At 42.9% G+C, this 17,687-nt stretch overlaps 1 protein-coding gene across 1 annotated transcript in view; it reads right to left on the bottom strand.

Annotated features, from left to right (window-relative positions):
* Positions 1-739: 739 nt before the first annotated feature.
* LOC113011977 (cysteine-rich motor neuron 1 protein) overlaps positions 740-17,687 on the bottom strand; it is a 36,204-nt gene continuing 19,256 nt past the window's right edge. Inside the window, exons 6-15 of the mRNA XM_026151892.1 lie at positions 16,641-16,835; positions 15,355-15,483; positions 14,878-15,031; positions 12,450-12,571; positions 9,219-9,437; positions 6,539-6,754; positions 5,340-5,555; positions 4,536-4,658; positions 3,928-4,106; positions 740-2,812 (exon numbers count right to left, since the gene is read on the bottom strand). Coding sequence (XP_026007677.1) covers positions 2,618-2,812; positions 3,928-4,106; positions 4,536-4,658; positions 5,340-5,555; positions 6,539-6,754; positions 9,219-9,437; positions 12,450-12,571; positions 14,878-15,031; positions 15,355-15,483; positions 16,641-16,835 — 1,748 coding nt within the window. The 3' untranslated portion in view covers positions 740-2,617. The remainder of the gene's footprint in view (positions 2,813-3,927; positions 4,107-4,535; positions 4,659-5,339; positions 5,556-6,538; positions 6,755-9,218; positions 9,438-12,449; positions 12,572-14,877; positions 15,032-15,354; positions 15,484-16,640; positions 16,836-17,687) is intronic.

Genomic DNA, 17,687 nt, shown 5'->3' on the forward strand with positions numbered 1-17,687 from the left:
TGATTTTTTTGCCAAAAGAATACATTGCCAATCAAACCCTTTCCACATAGCACAAGGCTTTTGCACAGGACTGCATTTCTAACCCTCACTAAAATGCCTAAGAGATTAGATATTTTTGTAATGCTCAAAACATTAAGTGAAGTAACACAACTTGTTAGATGCATTGTTTGACATATTTTTGGCATGGGACTCTGACTTTTCCTCCAAGTAATCTTTCTGGAGAAGCTTCAGCACCTTGCAGTTTATCAGCAAGCTCTATCAGACGAGTCAAAACAACAGCACAGTCCCAGAGTTTCTGGTCTGGCCTGCATGTCTTCTGGTGTTTTATTATCCCAGGTCTTTTTGCTTTGTGCTTGTGACCCGTACCAAAGACTCAATTTAAAGTCCAGGAGCGGATGTAAACGTGCCTGCAAGAGAAGCAGAAACCACTTAACGGATGACATCACTGCACCTTGGAGAATTGTTCCTCCAGCGCAGTTGAATTTTTTCTCAGTGCCACTTTGGTTCACACATTTATTTTTCAAAATAAGTGTAAATGTTACAGTTCATCACCTAAGAAACATATTTACAGGATTTTGAACACAAATAAATAAGCTTGTACAGAATATAGTAGAAAGAAACGGTAAATGGTCTACAATGTACAGCAGCTTTGGCTACTAAAAATTCATTTTCCAAAAAAATCTCAAACTAGAGTTAAGTATTAATAAATAAAGCTATGTGAAAAAATAAATAAGGTACTCTTCTCTACTTTTTTTAAGCTACTTTGTTTTTTTTTTACACGTAGAAGAACAAAGAATTGCGTAAGCTTTTACAGTCACCGCTTCATTTTAAAGCACATACTCTTGATTAAAACAGATACACAGATCTACTCAGTTGCTAAAACACATTATGAATTGGTCTCCGACCAATTTTGGCATCAAATATATCTTTGTATCGAGATATTGGCAATGGACTCTGATCCGAAACACGTTGCTTTGAAACCCCAACATATTTCATAACGCTTCTCAGATGCTGTCCGACCACATACCGATCAGACTGATATGGAGAATCTAGCTGCAACAGCATGTTCGCTTGAGTGGTTTAACATCTCTGTGTCCTTAATACGCCTATCAAATCCCTGATTAGGGCCTTTATCCCACCAAGAATCCCGCAGTGGGCTTTCTAAAACACTGGCTCTAAAGAAAGTGCTACGTTTCTAATATGCTCTGATGTTGCAACATGTACCACTGTGTACAGATGCTAGCAAGCTACTCTTACAAATCACGTAATTTTCTCTTATTTGAAGAGCTAATGAGAACGGCACAACACGATCTCAGTAACAATGAGGGATTTTTCTTTTTTTCCTGATACGGGCTTATGGTTGTTAACCAACTGCAAGACATCAACAGAGAAATTAGTTAAGGCTATAAAATTAAGGCTTTTAAAAGAATTACTACTAACAATCACTTGCAAGTAAGAACAGTAGCTCCCTACACACACACACAAACACACACAGCTGTGAATGAAGATGTGAAGTGAGGCATGGTATCAAAGACATTCCTTACAGGCCCAGATGAAGTGTCTGGCACCCTTTTGTCTCACCTGCTATCAATAAAATAACATTCTAGCTGGATGAAGATCACTCTGAGATTTGGGAGTTGGAGTGGCAGATTCCCGTGGAAAGAGCCAAAATCAGATGAGGCTGGGTCCGAAGATTATGACTCTTGGCTAATATAACGAAGACAAGTCTAGACACATTTCACACAATTCCCAAACCGGGTGTTTTTTTTGCATAAAAGCAGTTTGTTATCAGACTTGACTGGAATGAAAGAAATAATGCTGGGATATGTGTCCTTCCTGTCATTGATTTTGGCAGGTGGGTGTTTAGACTACTATTTTTAAAATGTTCCACTCTGGCCACACATAGACACCCACTCTAAAAGCAAAGAGTGGGCAAGGAAAACACAATATCTAGTAAAAAGGCTTTAGAAGTTAAAAAAAAAACATGGAAATCACACATTGAAAAGCAGGGGTTTGGATCTGGAGGTCAATATGAAGCCTACGGACTTGTTTTGATTTGGATGCAGAAACCAATTTCGATCCAGCTGGATTAAAAGTTCCTTTGGCCTCCCTGCTAATGACAATGATTACAACCACAATGAAGCACTGCTTAAGAGGGCAGCACCTATGCTCCCTTTAAACTACTGCCCAAACCCCTGTCCTAAAGCTTTTTATGCTCCTCTTATTGCCCCAAAGTTCCAGTTCCAAAGGAGGCAATAATAAGCAAGTATATTACAGTGTTCACAGTCAAAGTCTGGTTTTCACAGAGAAATCTGTCTGGTTGCCGCATTCTTCCGTGCTTTTATATGTCCACCCGTCCATCTACCTCACAGAAAGTCCCTTCGCCCGAGCGTTCAAATACAGAAGAATGAGGGCATAAAATGTAAGAGTCAGTGGTAACTTGCTTAGTCTTGAAGAGCATCCTTGTTTTTACTGTCACACAGAGAATGGTGGGAAGAAGGCAGCGCCCAAGGTGTGTGTGCTGTTACATTAACCACCTTGGATGCAACAGAAACAAGAGGGATGTGCCAGACAGCTCTGATCTGCAGAGTCTGAGGGGTGTTTTTTTGTTCGTTTTTTAGCATGGCGTCCAGTCATTGCCCATGCTCAGTTTGGCCCTGGGGATGGTCAACTTTTCCGTACAGGGGGAGCTCATTTCTGGAGAGAAGTGAATGATGCCGCAGTCGTTCTTCACGTTGTGAAATTTGTTGTCTTTCGAAGGCTCCATGTAGACCACTGAATTCTTGTTGACGTGCTTCTTCAGGATCACTGTCTGTGGTGCAAAAGGACCAAAATCATTGGTTGGTAGATTACTGCTGTAGTTCAGATCATAGCTAATAAGCAGTGACAGGTTGCCATGTTGCACCTGTTTGCACTAAAAATAATACACTGCTAAAAAGAAAAAAATGAAAGGAACACTCAGTTCCACTTCTGTGACATTGATCTGGTCAGTTATGTAGCAGAGGGGGTTGTTAATTGCTTCCAGCTGCTTTGGTGTTAATGAAATTCACAACAGGTGCACTGTAGTGTCCCCAAACAGGCTGGATGCCACCGACATTTTCCCTCCTCAACTTTTCCTACGGTTTTCTTTTTTCGCCTGTTTTGCACTTTGGCTGAGTCAGTGTCTCTGCTGGCAGGAGATACCTGAACCCTACAGAGGTTGCACAGGTACTCCAACTCCTCCAGGATGGGACAGCAGTACTTGCCATTGCCAGAAGGTTTGCTGTGTCTCCCAGCACAGTCTCATGAACATGGAAGAGCTTCAGAGACAGACAGTTACTCTAGGAGAGCTGGATAAGGCCATAGAAGGCCTTCAACCCACTAGCACGACCGGTATCTGCTCCTTTGTGCAAGGAGGAACGGGACGAGCACTGCCAGAGCTACAAAATGACCTCCAGCAGACCACTGGTGTGAAGGTCTCTGGCTAAACAATCAGAAACAGACTTCATGAGAGTGGCTTGCAGGTCTGACATCCTCTAGTAGGATCACTGCCCAACAGCGTCGGCCCTGACTGGCACTTGCCATAGAATACCAGAATTGGCAAGTCCCACAACTGGTGGAGTTGCTGCAGTGAGATTTCATCAAAGTGGACTAGCCTGGTGAATCATTTCTTCTGGGTGTCTTTGAATTCATCTCAGTGTAGATTGTTAATTTTCATTTCCACCAAACAATGTGGCATCCTTTTGTTCCCAACACGTTAGCCAGTCCATATTAGTGCAAATATCAACATGATTTTTTTTTACCATTGAGTTCTGATGTTTTCATTTCTTGCAGTGTAGAATCAGCTGCCACAGTCACATTTCATGGTAGAGACTTTATGAACGACCTGATCGTGTTTCATTTGAAAGAATCCTAAAGTCGTGTCGACCTCAGCAAGAGACTTCTCACCTTCTTTGGCGCACTGTAGCAAGACATCTGCACCCACTTCTTCTTCTTATTGATGAGTAGCGCCACGATGAGAAAGATCACGATGGCTAAGAGGAGACCTGCCAGGATCCAGGCGGCTGATTGGTAGATGAGAGCCATCTCTGTTTGGCTGGGGTAATTCTCACCCGAACGTGGCTCATCTGTGGAACAAAGACAACATTTATTTTGAATATTTATCCCAATGACAGCGTGCTCGTTATGGAGCCAGCACTATGTACCAACTCTAAATTGAAAACAGGTCTTTTTTTTTCTGTTGTTGTTGACTTCATTGTATCGCCCCTCAAACGCTAACGCTGAAGAATTAACTCCTGTTCCATGGAGATCATGTTTTGCTTATGCCCATTCATCATTACTGTTTACTTCAACATGAGTTAGTATATATTTCATTCATTTATCAAGTTGTTCCTAACACACTCTATTAGTATAAACACTCACTGGGATTGGCAGCAGAGTATAGCAAATATGCCAAATTACTCATGTATGGTTACTACTGTAGTGCACTAAAGGAACTGGGGAGTGGACGTCAGTGGAGACGGCTGTGGGGGGGAGAAGTCTGTAAAAGCAGGTACCTGTAACAGCAATGATGGGCGGCACAGTGACAGTGGTGAGCCACACCGCACTCTCCGCTGTCGTGGTAACTCTCGCCTTGGGGCGGCTTGTCGACACTATCACCGGCACTGATGTCGTCATTTCTTTTCAGACAGGAACAAGAAATGAGATCCATTACAAATATGAATGGTGTAACGCAATAAAAAAGGCATAAATATGTCTAACCATGAGTAAGTGTATAGACTCCCTTGTGTTTCAGCTGTGTTTATACGCTGTGTCTGCTTTAAAAAAAAGACAGAGCATTTTTCCTCTGGGCATATCACGAAAACAAAGGCCCTGGTAAAATATGGAGGTGAACAATGGAAGCCTATGCTGAGGGTTTCCTCTATAGGAAAAGCTGACATGGAACTTTGCCTTCCTGTGCCACTGCAGAGGAAACGTGAATGTGCAGATGCTCGAGGAATGTTTATGCTCGGAGCAGGCAGAGTATGTGTGTGTGCGCATGTGTCACATGGAATATTTTGCAAGTGACGGTGTTTGCCTATGTAGCGCCAGAGTGGCTACGACTAATGAACAAACACACAAACGGTCCAGACGCTGGCATTCCCTCAGTTCCTCCCTCCTTTTTGACGTGCAGGGTTATGAATTACTCTTTTCCCCCATCAACAAGCTTTTCACTTTGACTAGAAGTGTTATGTAAACTTTAATTTTAGAATAGAATATAAGCTCATGTTTTAGGTAGTATAATAAAAAACAATCAAAGCTGGGTCTAAAGACAAATTTGGCACCAACGTTTTAAAACTCTAACCGCTCTAACCACTCACCGAGACAGTGTGGGCAGCACTGGCCCTTGCGTAAAACAGGCACCCTGCATTTGGCAGCTGGACAGTGCTGAGAGAAACACTGAATAGTGCCGTTGTTGCAGGTGCAGCTGGTGCAGACGTTGGCCTTCCAGGAGTCTCCAGCTAGCAGCACGTCTCCATCGCTGGTTATGCAGTACTCCTGCTGGCTGTTGTTCACTGGCAGGAGGGGCGTCTCTTCTGCACACAGGGGAATAAGTTAATGAAAAAGCAGAAAGTTACACTGCATTATAGCTCTTTCCTCTCTTAACTGGACTTGGTAATGTCGGGTTACAGCGTGCTTCTACACGTTTCTAATATGCTCTGCTCCTAAATGACGACTGTATTTAACCCTGCTATTGAACAGATCAGTCAACAAGTTGTTAGGTCTTCAGAGTTGTGTTCAGATGTAGAACGTGTGCATATGAATATCTATAACAGATGTTCAACCTAAACCCTGCTGAAAAAGAGATCTATGGCTTTTTCATGATCCTGAGTTAGCTTGTCCACACAGCGCTACTCTAATGTACACATACATCACAGGGCTTGTTGTGAGATTTGTATTATTCCCACATTCCTGGTGACCAGACCCATACATATATCAAAGCCTGGCCTTGACAATCTGCTTTTGTTGCAGGCAGATGCAGTGATAAGGCAGACCGGCATTCTCAAGGAGCAGCTCTCAGGCTGCAGTCATGCATTGCTGATTTGTGAGCCTCATGCTGGGGAGCGCTCGGGACACATTGTTTATGAGTTTGTGAGGGAATTGTTTGGGTGCACTTGTAAATAAAATATGCGTGCGGTTATGCATTTTGTAGACGTTCTCGTGACCGGAGAGCTAGCATAGATTTGGCGAGATCAGTTGCATTCTTGCCCGTCCAATAATAGAGTTAGAAGCGCCTCCAGTGTGGGCCGAAGGGTAAAAAGCAGAACACATGTGCTGCCGCTGGCCTCGAGGATCTCTGCGTAAACCCTACCGGTCTTGGCTGGTTTCTTTATGAGCCTGTGTGCCTGACATAAAACTGCCCAACAGAGTGCAACGTGCAAGACCTTCCAAAACCACATGCTGGTAGAACACTGAAAACAGCTTTACAGCTCCCTGCCTACCATCCAAACCTGTGATGACACATTTGAAAATATTCTAAAATATTTTAATTATATAGAACTTATTTAATTTGAATTACCTGCGCATACATGGCAGCAGGTGTCCTTGTTCCTGATCGGCGCTTGGCAAAGAGCTGGGGGACACAGTTCGGTGTCACACAGGACGCGTCCCTTCCTGCAGGTGCAGCGCGTGCATTCGTCCAGGTTCCAGGTCTCCCCCTCCACATAAAACTCTCCCCCAGGTGCTCTGCACACCACCATGTCCATCCCCTCAGGCTGACCACTGCCAGAGTCGTCTACAGCAGGAGAAGACGAAACATTCATTCATTCGGCCTTTAACAACAGCTGCTACATGACACAGTGAAACAATTATCTTATATATATATATATATATTTTTTTTTAAACACCCAGCACGCCCCTGCGGGCGGTTTATCCTTCAAGCTCGGGTCCTCTACCAGAGGCCTGGGAGCTTGAGGGTCCTGCGCAGTATCTTAGCTGTTCCCAGGACTGCGCTCTTCTGGACAGAGATCTCCGATGTTTTTCCCGGGATCTGCTGGAGCCACTCGCCTAGCTTGGGAGTCACCGCACCTAGTGCTCCGATTACCACGGGGACCACCGTTACCTTCACCCTCCACATCCTCTCGAGCTCTTCTCTGAGCCCTTGGTATTTCTCCAGCTTCTCGTGTTCCTTCTTCCTGATATTGCTGTCATTCGGAACCGCTACATCGATCACTACGGCCGTCTTCTTCTGTTTGTCTACCACCACTATGTCCGGTTGGTTAGCCACCACCATTTTGTCCGTCTGTATCTGGAAGTCCCACAGGATCTTAGCTCGGTCATTCTCCACCACCCTTGGGGGCATCTCCCATTTTGACCTCGGGACTTCCAGGTTATACTCGGCACAGATGTTCCTGTACACTATGCCGGCCACTTGGTTATGGCGTTCCATGTATGCCTTGCCTGCTAGCATCTTGCACCCTGCTGTTATGTGCTGGATTGTCTCTGGGGCATCTTTACACAGCCTGCACCTGGGGTCTTGCCTGGTGTGATAGACCCCAGCCTCTATGGATCTTGTACTCAGAGCTTGTTCTTGTGCTGCCATGATTAGTGCCTCTGTGCTGTCTTTCAGTCCAGCTTTGTCCAGCCACTGGTAGGATTTCTGGATATCAGCCACCTCCTCTATCTGCCGGTGGTACATACCGTGCAGGGCTCTGTCCTGCCATGATGGTTCTTCATCTCCCTCCTCTTTCTTGGGTTTCTGCTGCCTGAGGTATTCACTGAGCACTCGGTCAGTTGGGGCCATCTTCCCAATGTATTCTTGGATGTTCGTTGTCTCATCCTGGACTGTGGTGCTGACACTCACCAGTCCCCGGCCCCCTTCCTTCCGCTTAGCGTACAGCCTCAGGGTGCTGGACTTGGGGTGAAACCCTCCATGCATGCTAAGGAGCTTTCTTGTCTTTATGTCAGTGGCTTCTATCTCCTCCTTTGGCCAGCCTATTACCCCAGCAGGGTACCTGATCACGGGCAGGGCGTACGTGTTGATGGCCCGGATCTTGTTCTTACCGTTCAGCTGACTCCTCAGGACTTGCCTGACCCTCTGCAGGTACTTGGTGGTTGCAGCTTTTCTAGCGGCCTCTTCATGGTTCCCATATATATATATATATATATATATATATATATATATATATATATATATATATATATATATATATATATATATATATATATATCCATAGCATCTTTGTTTTTGCAACTTCTGTTCATATATATATATATATATATATATATATATATATATATATATATATATATATATATATATATATATATATATATATATATATATATATATATATATATATATATATATATATATATATGAACAGAAGTTGCAAAAACAAAGATGCTATGGAGACCGTTGTCTATTAACCACTGTCAACTAACTGATCTAATGAAAACATCTTCCTGTCCAACAGAGCAGCAGACATCTGCAAGATATTAGACTTTTTGTCCCCCTGACTTTAAAGTGTGCATAGCTTCTGAAAGTTGTAGACATTCCCCTTTAAATATTTGAAGAGCAAACTGAATCACTCCTCCATAAATATCCCTACACTTGGAGATTCGAGGCCAAAAAAAGAAAAAAACGCATCCTTTCCATTTTTAGAGAAACAGAGACGGTGTTTGCATGTTTAAGGGGCCAGAAAGTGCGAGATTTAAGAGCTAGATTCTGAGTCAAAGCTCTCTGCCTGCTGTGTGTGACTATATAACGTCACTGGAACTATTTCTGATCTCTAAAGTGTTTCATTTAAACCAATCTTTAGTCTTATTTTCTTAGTTTTGTACATTAATTTTAGTGATCACAACAACACCAGGAGTAAATGCTGAGATCTAGCAAGACAGCAAAAGACTTGAACGTGGCTGCACCCATAATGATGGTAATAAACTGTTATTGGACTGGAAAACTAGATGCGGGCAACTACAGCATGATTGAGAGACTTGAAAGTCTTTGTGTAAATAGGGATAATTGTTTTATATGAATAGCTTTGGGAATAACTGCACTATTCTCCCTTGTTTGGCTTTGCAAATATGTGCAACTAATAAGGAGGGTGGGTGGAAGGGATGTTTTAAATCTGTCTGCTTGTTTTTTCTTGACTCACCAGACTTCCTCTGAGCAATGTCACTGATGTCATAGATTATTACTGATGAGCCCAAACTATGAAAATAAGAAAACACTTGCTATAAACAGCACAGAAACATACCCTCACAGGTAGGGCAACACTGGTCAGGCTTGACAACAGGATGAAGACAGCTGGGCACTGAGCAGGATATGAGCACGCACATCTCCCGTCCGGAATGGCAGTAGCAGTCGCGACAGCCATCATGCCAGCCCTCACCTTCCTCATATTTCTGTCCATTGGATGTGAGGCAATAGCTGGACACTGGGGCCGGGGCAGTGGTGCTCGGGACGTGACCACTTTCTGGAGACACAAGGTGCAGGCATTACTGGGATGCCTAAGAGCTATAGGAAATTTCCAAATCTCTTTTCTTTTTTACTGACTTCCCAAAAAAGTGTTTTTACCACTAAATATTTTATTAGTCTACAAAGAGAGTCTTTCAGGACTTTCAAATCAGGCAAACAGTGGATTATTTGCAGTAGGAACATCTCTGTGTGTGTGTTACTGTGTTTGTGCAGTAGGTGCACAGATTACCTCGTAAACCAAAGAAAAGGTTAAGTATATTTGAGGATGAGATATTTATACTAGTTCTAAAATGGCAAAATAAACACAGCTGCAGGCATAAAAGTGGCTTCTGCATACTAACTTTTAAAGCAGGAATTTGAGGGAATCTAATTAGAGTTGCATACACATCCCCAGGATAAAGCTAACATCAACAAGAAGCACGCATAAAAGCATCAGTCTCACGGCAGTAAAGCAAAAGGTCACAGGAAATCAAAGCTCAGGTTAAAATCAGAAACTAAGCTCTCCTGTGTTCTCCCCCTTACACTTCAGGCCATGTGGGGAAACTGCAGTTAAACGTGAGGATGTAGCTCTATGTAACAATTTAGAGATGGGTGAAACATATACAAGCAAGCACACAAGCAAAAGTCTCAATAATCTTTGAACTTATGATATGAAGGTTGATCGGTTGAACATTAAAGGTCAAGAGGTTGCATAAAATAGGCAGGGCTTATCCTCTGACTCATAAAAAAGAAGAAGGTGATCATGATCAGTGAATTTAGAGATTAAAATGAACAATTCTGTTTTTTACATCGACTGGCTGTTGAGAGTACCCTGAATGTCCTTTCTACAACTTGTTTTAAACTACTGCAATATTACAGTGGCCTGTTGTATTAAAATTAGAAACTATGTTGGCTTCAACCTGAAAGGCAACTGTTTTATTCATCTTGTACTACTTGACTCACCCTTCTTCTTTCTCTATACTTCTTTATATTTTGCTACGGAAATGCTAATTAGGTCCAGCCATTGATTGAAACGTGCAAACATAGATAGAAATACAGGATATGAAGCAAAAACTGAGTTTGTGCAATTCTAATGAGATGGAAAGTCAATGTTTTTACTAACCACTAAAGTCTCGTAGTCCAGCTTTTAGGTCCTATCTTTAAGTAGCTATCATGAATAGTTCTCCGGGCTTTTTGAAGGACATTCATAGCTATTCTTTTGATGTATTTTGTCTTCATCTCTGTTGTGAGGATCCCAGAGCTTCATTAATGTCGAGGTCCACTGGCTGTTTCACAGATGCTGTAGACACTCGCTGTTCCTACCTCTATCCTGATCTCCTCCTATCTCCTGACGATGATTTAAACAAAAAATTGTACATTTTTGATTTATCGCTCTATGCAACCTGCTGCCACAGATTTTCAGTCCAGTTCTTGTGTAATCTGGCTCACCTCAGCCTTTTCTCTCTACTTCCCTTCCTCAATAATGGCTTCTTGGCAGACGCCCTTCCACTGAGACCCTTTCTGAGGCTTTAGAGAGCTGTGGATCAATCTGTCATAGTCCTCTGTCTTTGACCCAGGCTTTTGAGTCTTTTGTTCATTTCTTGCAGGTTAATGAAATGTTAACGTTCAGTTTGGAGAACCGTTTGTTATGTTTCTAGTTCTTTGTTATTGTTTGTTTTGTGCTCTTTCGTGTCCAGTCTGTCTTCCCTGTCTTGTCTCCTTGCTGTGTCTTCCCCTGCGCATCGGAGACAATATTTTCACGGACCGGCTTTAAGGTGTCGCGGATAAATACAACAAAATTAATGATACGACCAAGACAAAATCTGGTATTAACAAACGTGAATTCACTGTGTAACTGTGCAACTTTATTAGCAGCGTCCTCGTGAAATGCAGCAACAACACTGAGAGTAACATCCTCCTCTCTGCCCCTCAATGCTCTCTGGTCGCTATGGTAACGTGTAAATATTTCTTTCAAACACACAACTACAACACGGGAAAAGACCCAGGGAAACCGAGTTAACGGTAAAAACCCGAAAACCATAAATTTCACACTTGAGCGTCGAATGACTCACGGACCGGTAGGCCGGGGGGTTGGGGACCGCTAGTCTACCATGTCTGCTTATGAATGTCAAATCCGGTGTAACTCTTTCTTTCTCGCCCTCTCTCTATCTGTTCCCCGCTCGCACTCTCTTGTTCTGTGTTTCTGTATGTAGTCAGTCTGAGTCTCATTGCGTTCCCCATGTTTTCCTGCGGCTGGTGTCTGTCTGTTTCCTGTTTTATTGTGATAGTCTCTTGTCCCATGCGTGTTACGTTTAGTTTTCCTTCCCCTCTCTCGTTATGTCTAGTTTGCTCCAACTGTGTTCCCAAGTGTCTCCACTTCTAATCACCCTCATGTGTATATACTGTCTCGGTCTTCCCCTGTCTCTTGTCAGATCATCAAGTCATCTTCCCTCTGTGTCTTCTAGCATCTCTAGCTTAATTCTTCCAGTTTGAAAAAGCAGAAAGTGCCAAAAGAAAAACTCTGACCAAAGACCACTTTAATTACAATGAAGGCTTGCTCCTTAGAAGCAAAATATAAAGAAATAAAGAGTGGTTCAAGACTTTTTCACAGTACAATTATTAGTAATATCTCACAGTTTTGTGTCACCACTTGTATCCATCTTGAATCTATCATCATATCATTAATTTCAAATGTTTATTCAGTAATAAATATTGGCTCATAAAGCTCTTCGATTGTTTAAAGGTCATTACAAAATCACAGACAGTTGATCCTGTTCACCTGGACGTAGTGTTTGCTTACCTTACCTGGATGATTAAGCTTCATCAGGTCATTTCAAAAATTTTTTACATGAATTTCCAGTTAGTGCTTTTTAGTGTCTCATCTCATTTCTGGCTAAATGTTTAGACAAATAAAGTTACAAACTTCTGCATGAAACGACAGACTCTTTTGTGTCTTTTGCTTAAGTAACACAGCCAGCGAAGCATCCCTTTAATCACGACGCACACCTGATTAATAAGAGAGCTCGGTTACCTTTACACATGCAGATGGAGCAGCCCTTCCTGTTCTGTCGGTAGCCATTGACGCAGTGCTTGTCACAGGTGAAGGGAGGACACTTGACGCAGCGACACATCTCGCAGCCATGCTTGTTCCTGCTGCAGGGGAACAAACATACGCGTGATGAAGTGCACACGAAAAAGCCTTAATTACTGCAAGAGTGTGTGAGGAAGTAAACAAAGTGTCAGGACTAAACAATGCCACTCCTGTGTAGCTCAAACGTGGTTTCAAATTGCTTCACATAGAGGAAAACATGGTGTTGTGATAGAGCGAAACGCAGATGTTTCAGTCATGAATAATCAACATCTGGACTTGCTTTTCCCCTCTCTATATTAGCTGGCTTTGAAGAAGAGCAAATAAAGGGCCAACATGTGAGATCCCTGTGGTTTGCACATCATACCAGCCCGAAGCCTCTGGGAAAAAAAGAGCACAATTCACTTTCCTGCCTTTCTTATTGCTCTGAAAGCCTCGTATAAGACATATAAGAAGAGTGGCTAGATTAGCATTACTGTGAATAATAAAATCTTATCGATCTCATCGAAAAAGATGGAAAAAAATAAGAACTGGGTCCTTGTCACTGTAAACTTCTGGTTGATTTACAAATTACTGCTCCCACCAGGACATTATGGTCCAATAATTAGAGGAAGGGACAGGGACTTCTTCACAAACATACATTTTGTTGATCTGATCTGCTTCCAGTGTCTGGAAATAGACCACTTGGATCCAATTATTCCACCTAATAAAACACGAATGAGCTGCACGCTGATAAACTGGCAAAAACCCAAGTGAAAGTACAACCTGTGTGTCTGCACTTGTCTCCTTCTAGACACTAGTCCTGTTTAACCTTGTCTCATCCATCTTCGCCCAGCCACTTCCTCTCTGTCTTACCCTCCAGGTGCGTGATGATTCCTACCTCACACGGTGGCCTCATTATACCCGGATAATTACTCTATTAATCTTCGTCTGCCAGGGTGAAAAATTAAAGAAGCCTTCGACCCTGTGATGCAGAGCCGTGTCCCATAAAGAGGACACAGGATTTCAGGCTCAGCAAACAGGGGACCCCATCTATGCTGAAACAGCAATAACAGCTATTGAAACAACACTGTGAAGGGTTGGCTACAGCCTCACTGTACAAACACAGAGGCAGAGAGCGCTGCACTCTTAGAGTAAGGCTTTGTTTAAAGATAGTATGCTGAATGCCAAGCAGCACTTTGGGCTCCAGGGGGGATCATTTCCAGCAGGCCGCAACCTTAATGGCCAGAAGAATGCCATTCATAACCTGTGTGGTCCCAGTTGTGAGTTTGAGCTATGAAAGGTGGAAAAAAAACCCAATCCTGACGGCACAAACAAAAACTTCAGATATGAGAAGTATCCGCAGAGTCCTTCATTTAGGAATGTTTAACACACGGTTTACATTCCTCTCGCTTCACAGGCCAGCGCCATTTGTTTTTGAACACATACTGTACATTACAATGCTCACAGGATGTCATCAATACACCCAGTATAAACACAGAGATCCTTTGTGCTTTTTCATCTCTCTGCGGTGGCTGCATTCAGGGTTGTGTGTGAGAAGAAAGATTTGCATTGTAAGACTGGCAAGCTCTCAGAGGATTTCAGACTTCTAAGGCTAGACCAAAACAGCTGCTTATGAAGGATAAAGCCAGGACCTCCTGCTCTTCTCCTCCCTGCAGGATCCAACTCATCCTCCTCTCCTGTTGTGCCCCTCTTGAGCTGTGGCTCCAGAAAGAACGGTGGCGATATCAGAAGGATCCCAACTGTATATATTTCCTAAAGTCTGCTTTTGTCCTGATGTGTTTTTGATCGTTGTTTTGAGACAGGATGATGATTAATGAAATGAGAATGGTGCCTGGGGACCAAGCGTCCCAGTACAGAGCACTTCCAGATGTTTGATTGGGTTAAATGGGATTAGGAGGAGAGGAGTTGTAGAGGGCCGAGCGGCTAGTGCGGACCCCACAGCAAATGACTCACACACAAATATACACACAAGCTAACACAGAGACCCGGGATTGGCCACCAAAGTAGGCACTTTGATGACTACTGTTGCAATTGCCTGGTATACTTTCTTTGGAAGGGCATCACTTAATATTATTAAGTACTGAAAATCTTATTTAACCATACAAATATGCAGTGGAGGGATGGCTGGGAGAAAATGATTTGTAGTTTTTATGAAAACTAAAACTCTTTAAAAGCCATTTTTCCTGGAGTAAACGCAGCTACGGACTGTGAAGTGATCATTAAGACGCTGACGTAATTTTAAAATATTTGAAAGATTCAAAGCCATTGAAACTTTAAGCGCAGCACTGACAGACACATGTGTTTAAATCAGACTCAAAAACACGAATGAAAAAATTAACATACAGCTGGACTCAGTGGGTGTACTCACACATATCCGTAGGGGCAGGTCTTAGTGCAGCTCAAAGGTCGGCACTTTGGCACGGGCACGCTGCACTCGCACACCTCGCATCCAAAATCATCCCTCTCGTAACCCATTGGGCATTGCAGGGAACAGTACGTTCCCAGGTCAGGGCAGGAGTCATCTGAAAGAGTTGAGAAGGAGGTCATCTGATCACGACCACAGCAATCCATTAAAGGCAAAAGGCACGAGTTGCCATGGAGCCGCTCGCAGCAACATTCCTGCTCACAAAGTAAAACACCAATAAGCTGTGATGAACATCAACATGTCTACGCTGCTGTCAAAACCAAGTGGCTGCAACGGGTAAACACAGCACTGTCCACAGCTTTAATGTGGGACTGCAAGACGCGGCACGTGAGAAGAAATGTATCATCTCGTCACGCGTTTAAAAGTCATTCCCAGTAACTTTAACCCTCTACGGTGAGCTAAAAAAAAATCAAGACTTACTGTTGAGACATTGGCAAAGAAGACATCCATTTTTGTCTTGTTGGAAACCATAGGGGCAGTCATTCACTGACAGGGAGCAGTTGTCCAGGGGAGGACATAGCAAAGGGCTTACAGTTTCATAAGAAGGCTCTGTTAAAAAAAAGTGAGATAATAGAGAGTGAGAACTTTTAAGGTACTGTTATGAATGTATTCCTGTTTTTTTATGTTTGTGTGCTTGAATCCCTTTAGTTGTTCTACTCCATGTGAGCTTTTTGTGCCAAGTCTAATAGCTACCTATTTACGCTGCCCTACTTATAAACAGTAATTACGGATAAATGCAGAGCAATTACACCGGGGTGGGTTGCACCTTAAGGGGGATTGTACCTCTCTGTCTTATTGTGCTGAACTGTCTCCTATTAATAAGCTGAATGGGTCTAAAAAGCATCCTTTGCCCCTTGATTTTGAGCCAACTCCACTGTGGTGCCACAATAAATGAGGATGGAACAAGACGAGCACGGACCCGTAACACCACTGTTCCCATTGCACGCTTTTTGCCACGTTCGGTGGGAGGAACAGCACCCAATGAGCTGTAACTAAGTATGCTTAAAGTAAAAAAAAAAAGCCTCTACCTCAATTATACAGCCTCCTGTGTTAAAAGGATGCTGTAATGTCATACACACAAACACACACACAGACAGGTGGGTCTCATTTTGGTGGGCAAAGGTAATAAAAAGAACAGAAAGAACCCCATGGCTAGAAAAATGCTCTGTGCTGCTGAACTTTTTTTTTTTTTTAAATCCTGCCCTTTCTGGCACCTTTTGCAATTAAAATTTGTTCTATTTCTGTTTGTTTCAGTTATTATTACAGTTATATGTGGTTTATTATGAGGATGTCAAATTCAGGACAAGAGGGTGGTGGGAAACAAAATAAAAGGACAGACTACAAATTTAAAATGCACATTGTTGCTCCTGTAAGAAAAAAACAAACATACAGCCCCAGGAACACATAAATTAGACAATGCACAGATACATAAATCAACAAATGTTTTTGTAGTGTGAGTGTGAGAGAGAGCGAGAGAGCGTGTGTCACAAATGTTCTTGATAATGAGGGTGGGAAGCCACAATAACGCCCCCCAGGAGCCAGAGGCAGACAGAGATTGAACCAGGACAACTGTGGCCTCCCCCTTTAATGAGCCCATGTTGAGTGGGCTCTGTAGAAAAGCTGCAGGGACGCAGGAGTGCCCTGCATTTGGTATGTGTGCTAATGCGTAACTCATTTGAAGGACAACACAACTCTGCATACCGTACCTTCACAGAAGGGACAGCACTCTCCGGGGATCTTCACCGGGTTGTGGCAACTCTGTTTGCAGGCCATGGCTGTGCAGTGCGGCTCGCCATCCACACACTGGCAGAAGGTGCAGTCATCCTCTTTCCACTGCTCCTCGTGGGCTCGCAGCTTATTATTCACCCAGCAGCTGGCCTCGGTGCTAGCCATTGACACATCTGAGAGGAAAGAAAGAGATGTTTACAGTGTGGGTTTAGGTACGAAGGAAAGAAAGGCTGACATCATTTTTAGCTCAGGTTCTCAGATCCTGTACTGGGTTTGTATTAACAACAAGTGAGAGCCTAACTGTGGTAAATTGGATACTTAATGAAGGAGTTAAACAAGAGATATGAAGAAAACACTGATGAATGTCAATGACTCGTTTACATTTATAAATGGAGAAAGGCTCCTGGCGTTGTGACAAGCGTTGCGTAGGGGTTTAGGTTCACATCAGAAAGACAGTCCACAGTGTCCAGATTGTGCATTATAATGGGGTAAAAGCATTCCTTCGTTCAATAGCTGAGAAATCATTTCATCATGTAAATTTCACTCCAAAGCAAAGAAAGCACTTTTGGAAATTTGGGATCCATTCCCATTAGCCTTAAAACGGGGTGAAAGTATGAAAACGTTAATGTTGTTGTCCCAGTTGAGTTTGAGAGGTTGAGTGTTTGAGGTCGGATGTAATGACCCTGAACAGGACTTTTTCTTTCCTTTTCCACTGACATAGTCCCTGTGCTCGCGCCACAGCCAATTTTATAATTTTGTCACGGTTCCCTTTAAATATCAACAGATTTGAGAACCAAACATTATGTAGCATAGCTTTCCATTTCAAATGGGTCCTTTTATCCTTTGTTTATAAAGAAACATTGATTGAGAATCATCACACACAGAAAATCTTACCTTTTCACCTAGATTAAGTATTGCATCCAGTGCAGTAAGAAAGTACAGATTTCCATAAACAAAAGATGAAAGCATTCCATGCCATCTAAATGCTTGCACATTCCAGCTGTACCTCTAACACTGACCTAACA

Source organism: Astatotilapia calliptera, chromosome 19 (genome assembly GCF_900246225.1).
Source record: "Astatotilapia calliptera chromosome 19, fAstCal1.2, whole genome shotgun sequence".
Taxonomy (NCBI): Eukaryota; Metazoa; Chordata; class Actinopteri; order Cichliformes; family Cichlidae; genus Astatotilapia; species Astatotilapia calliptera.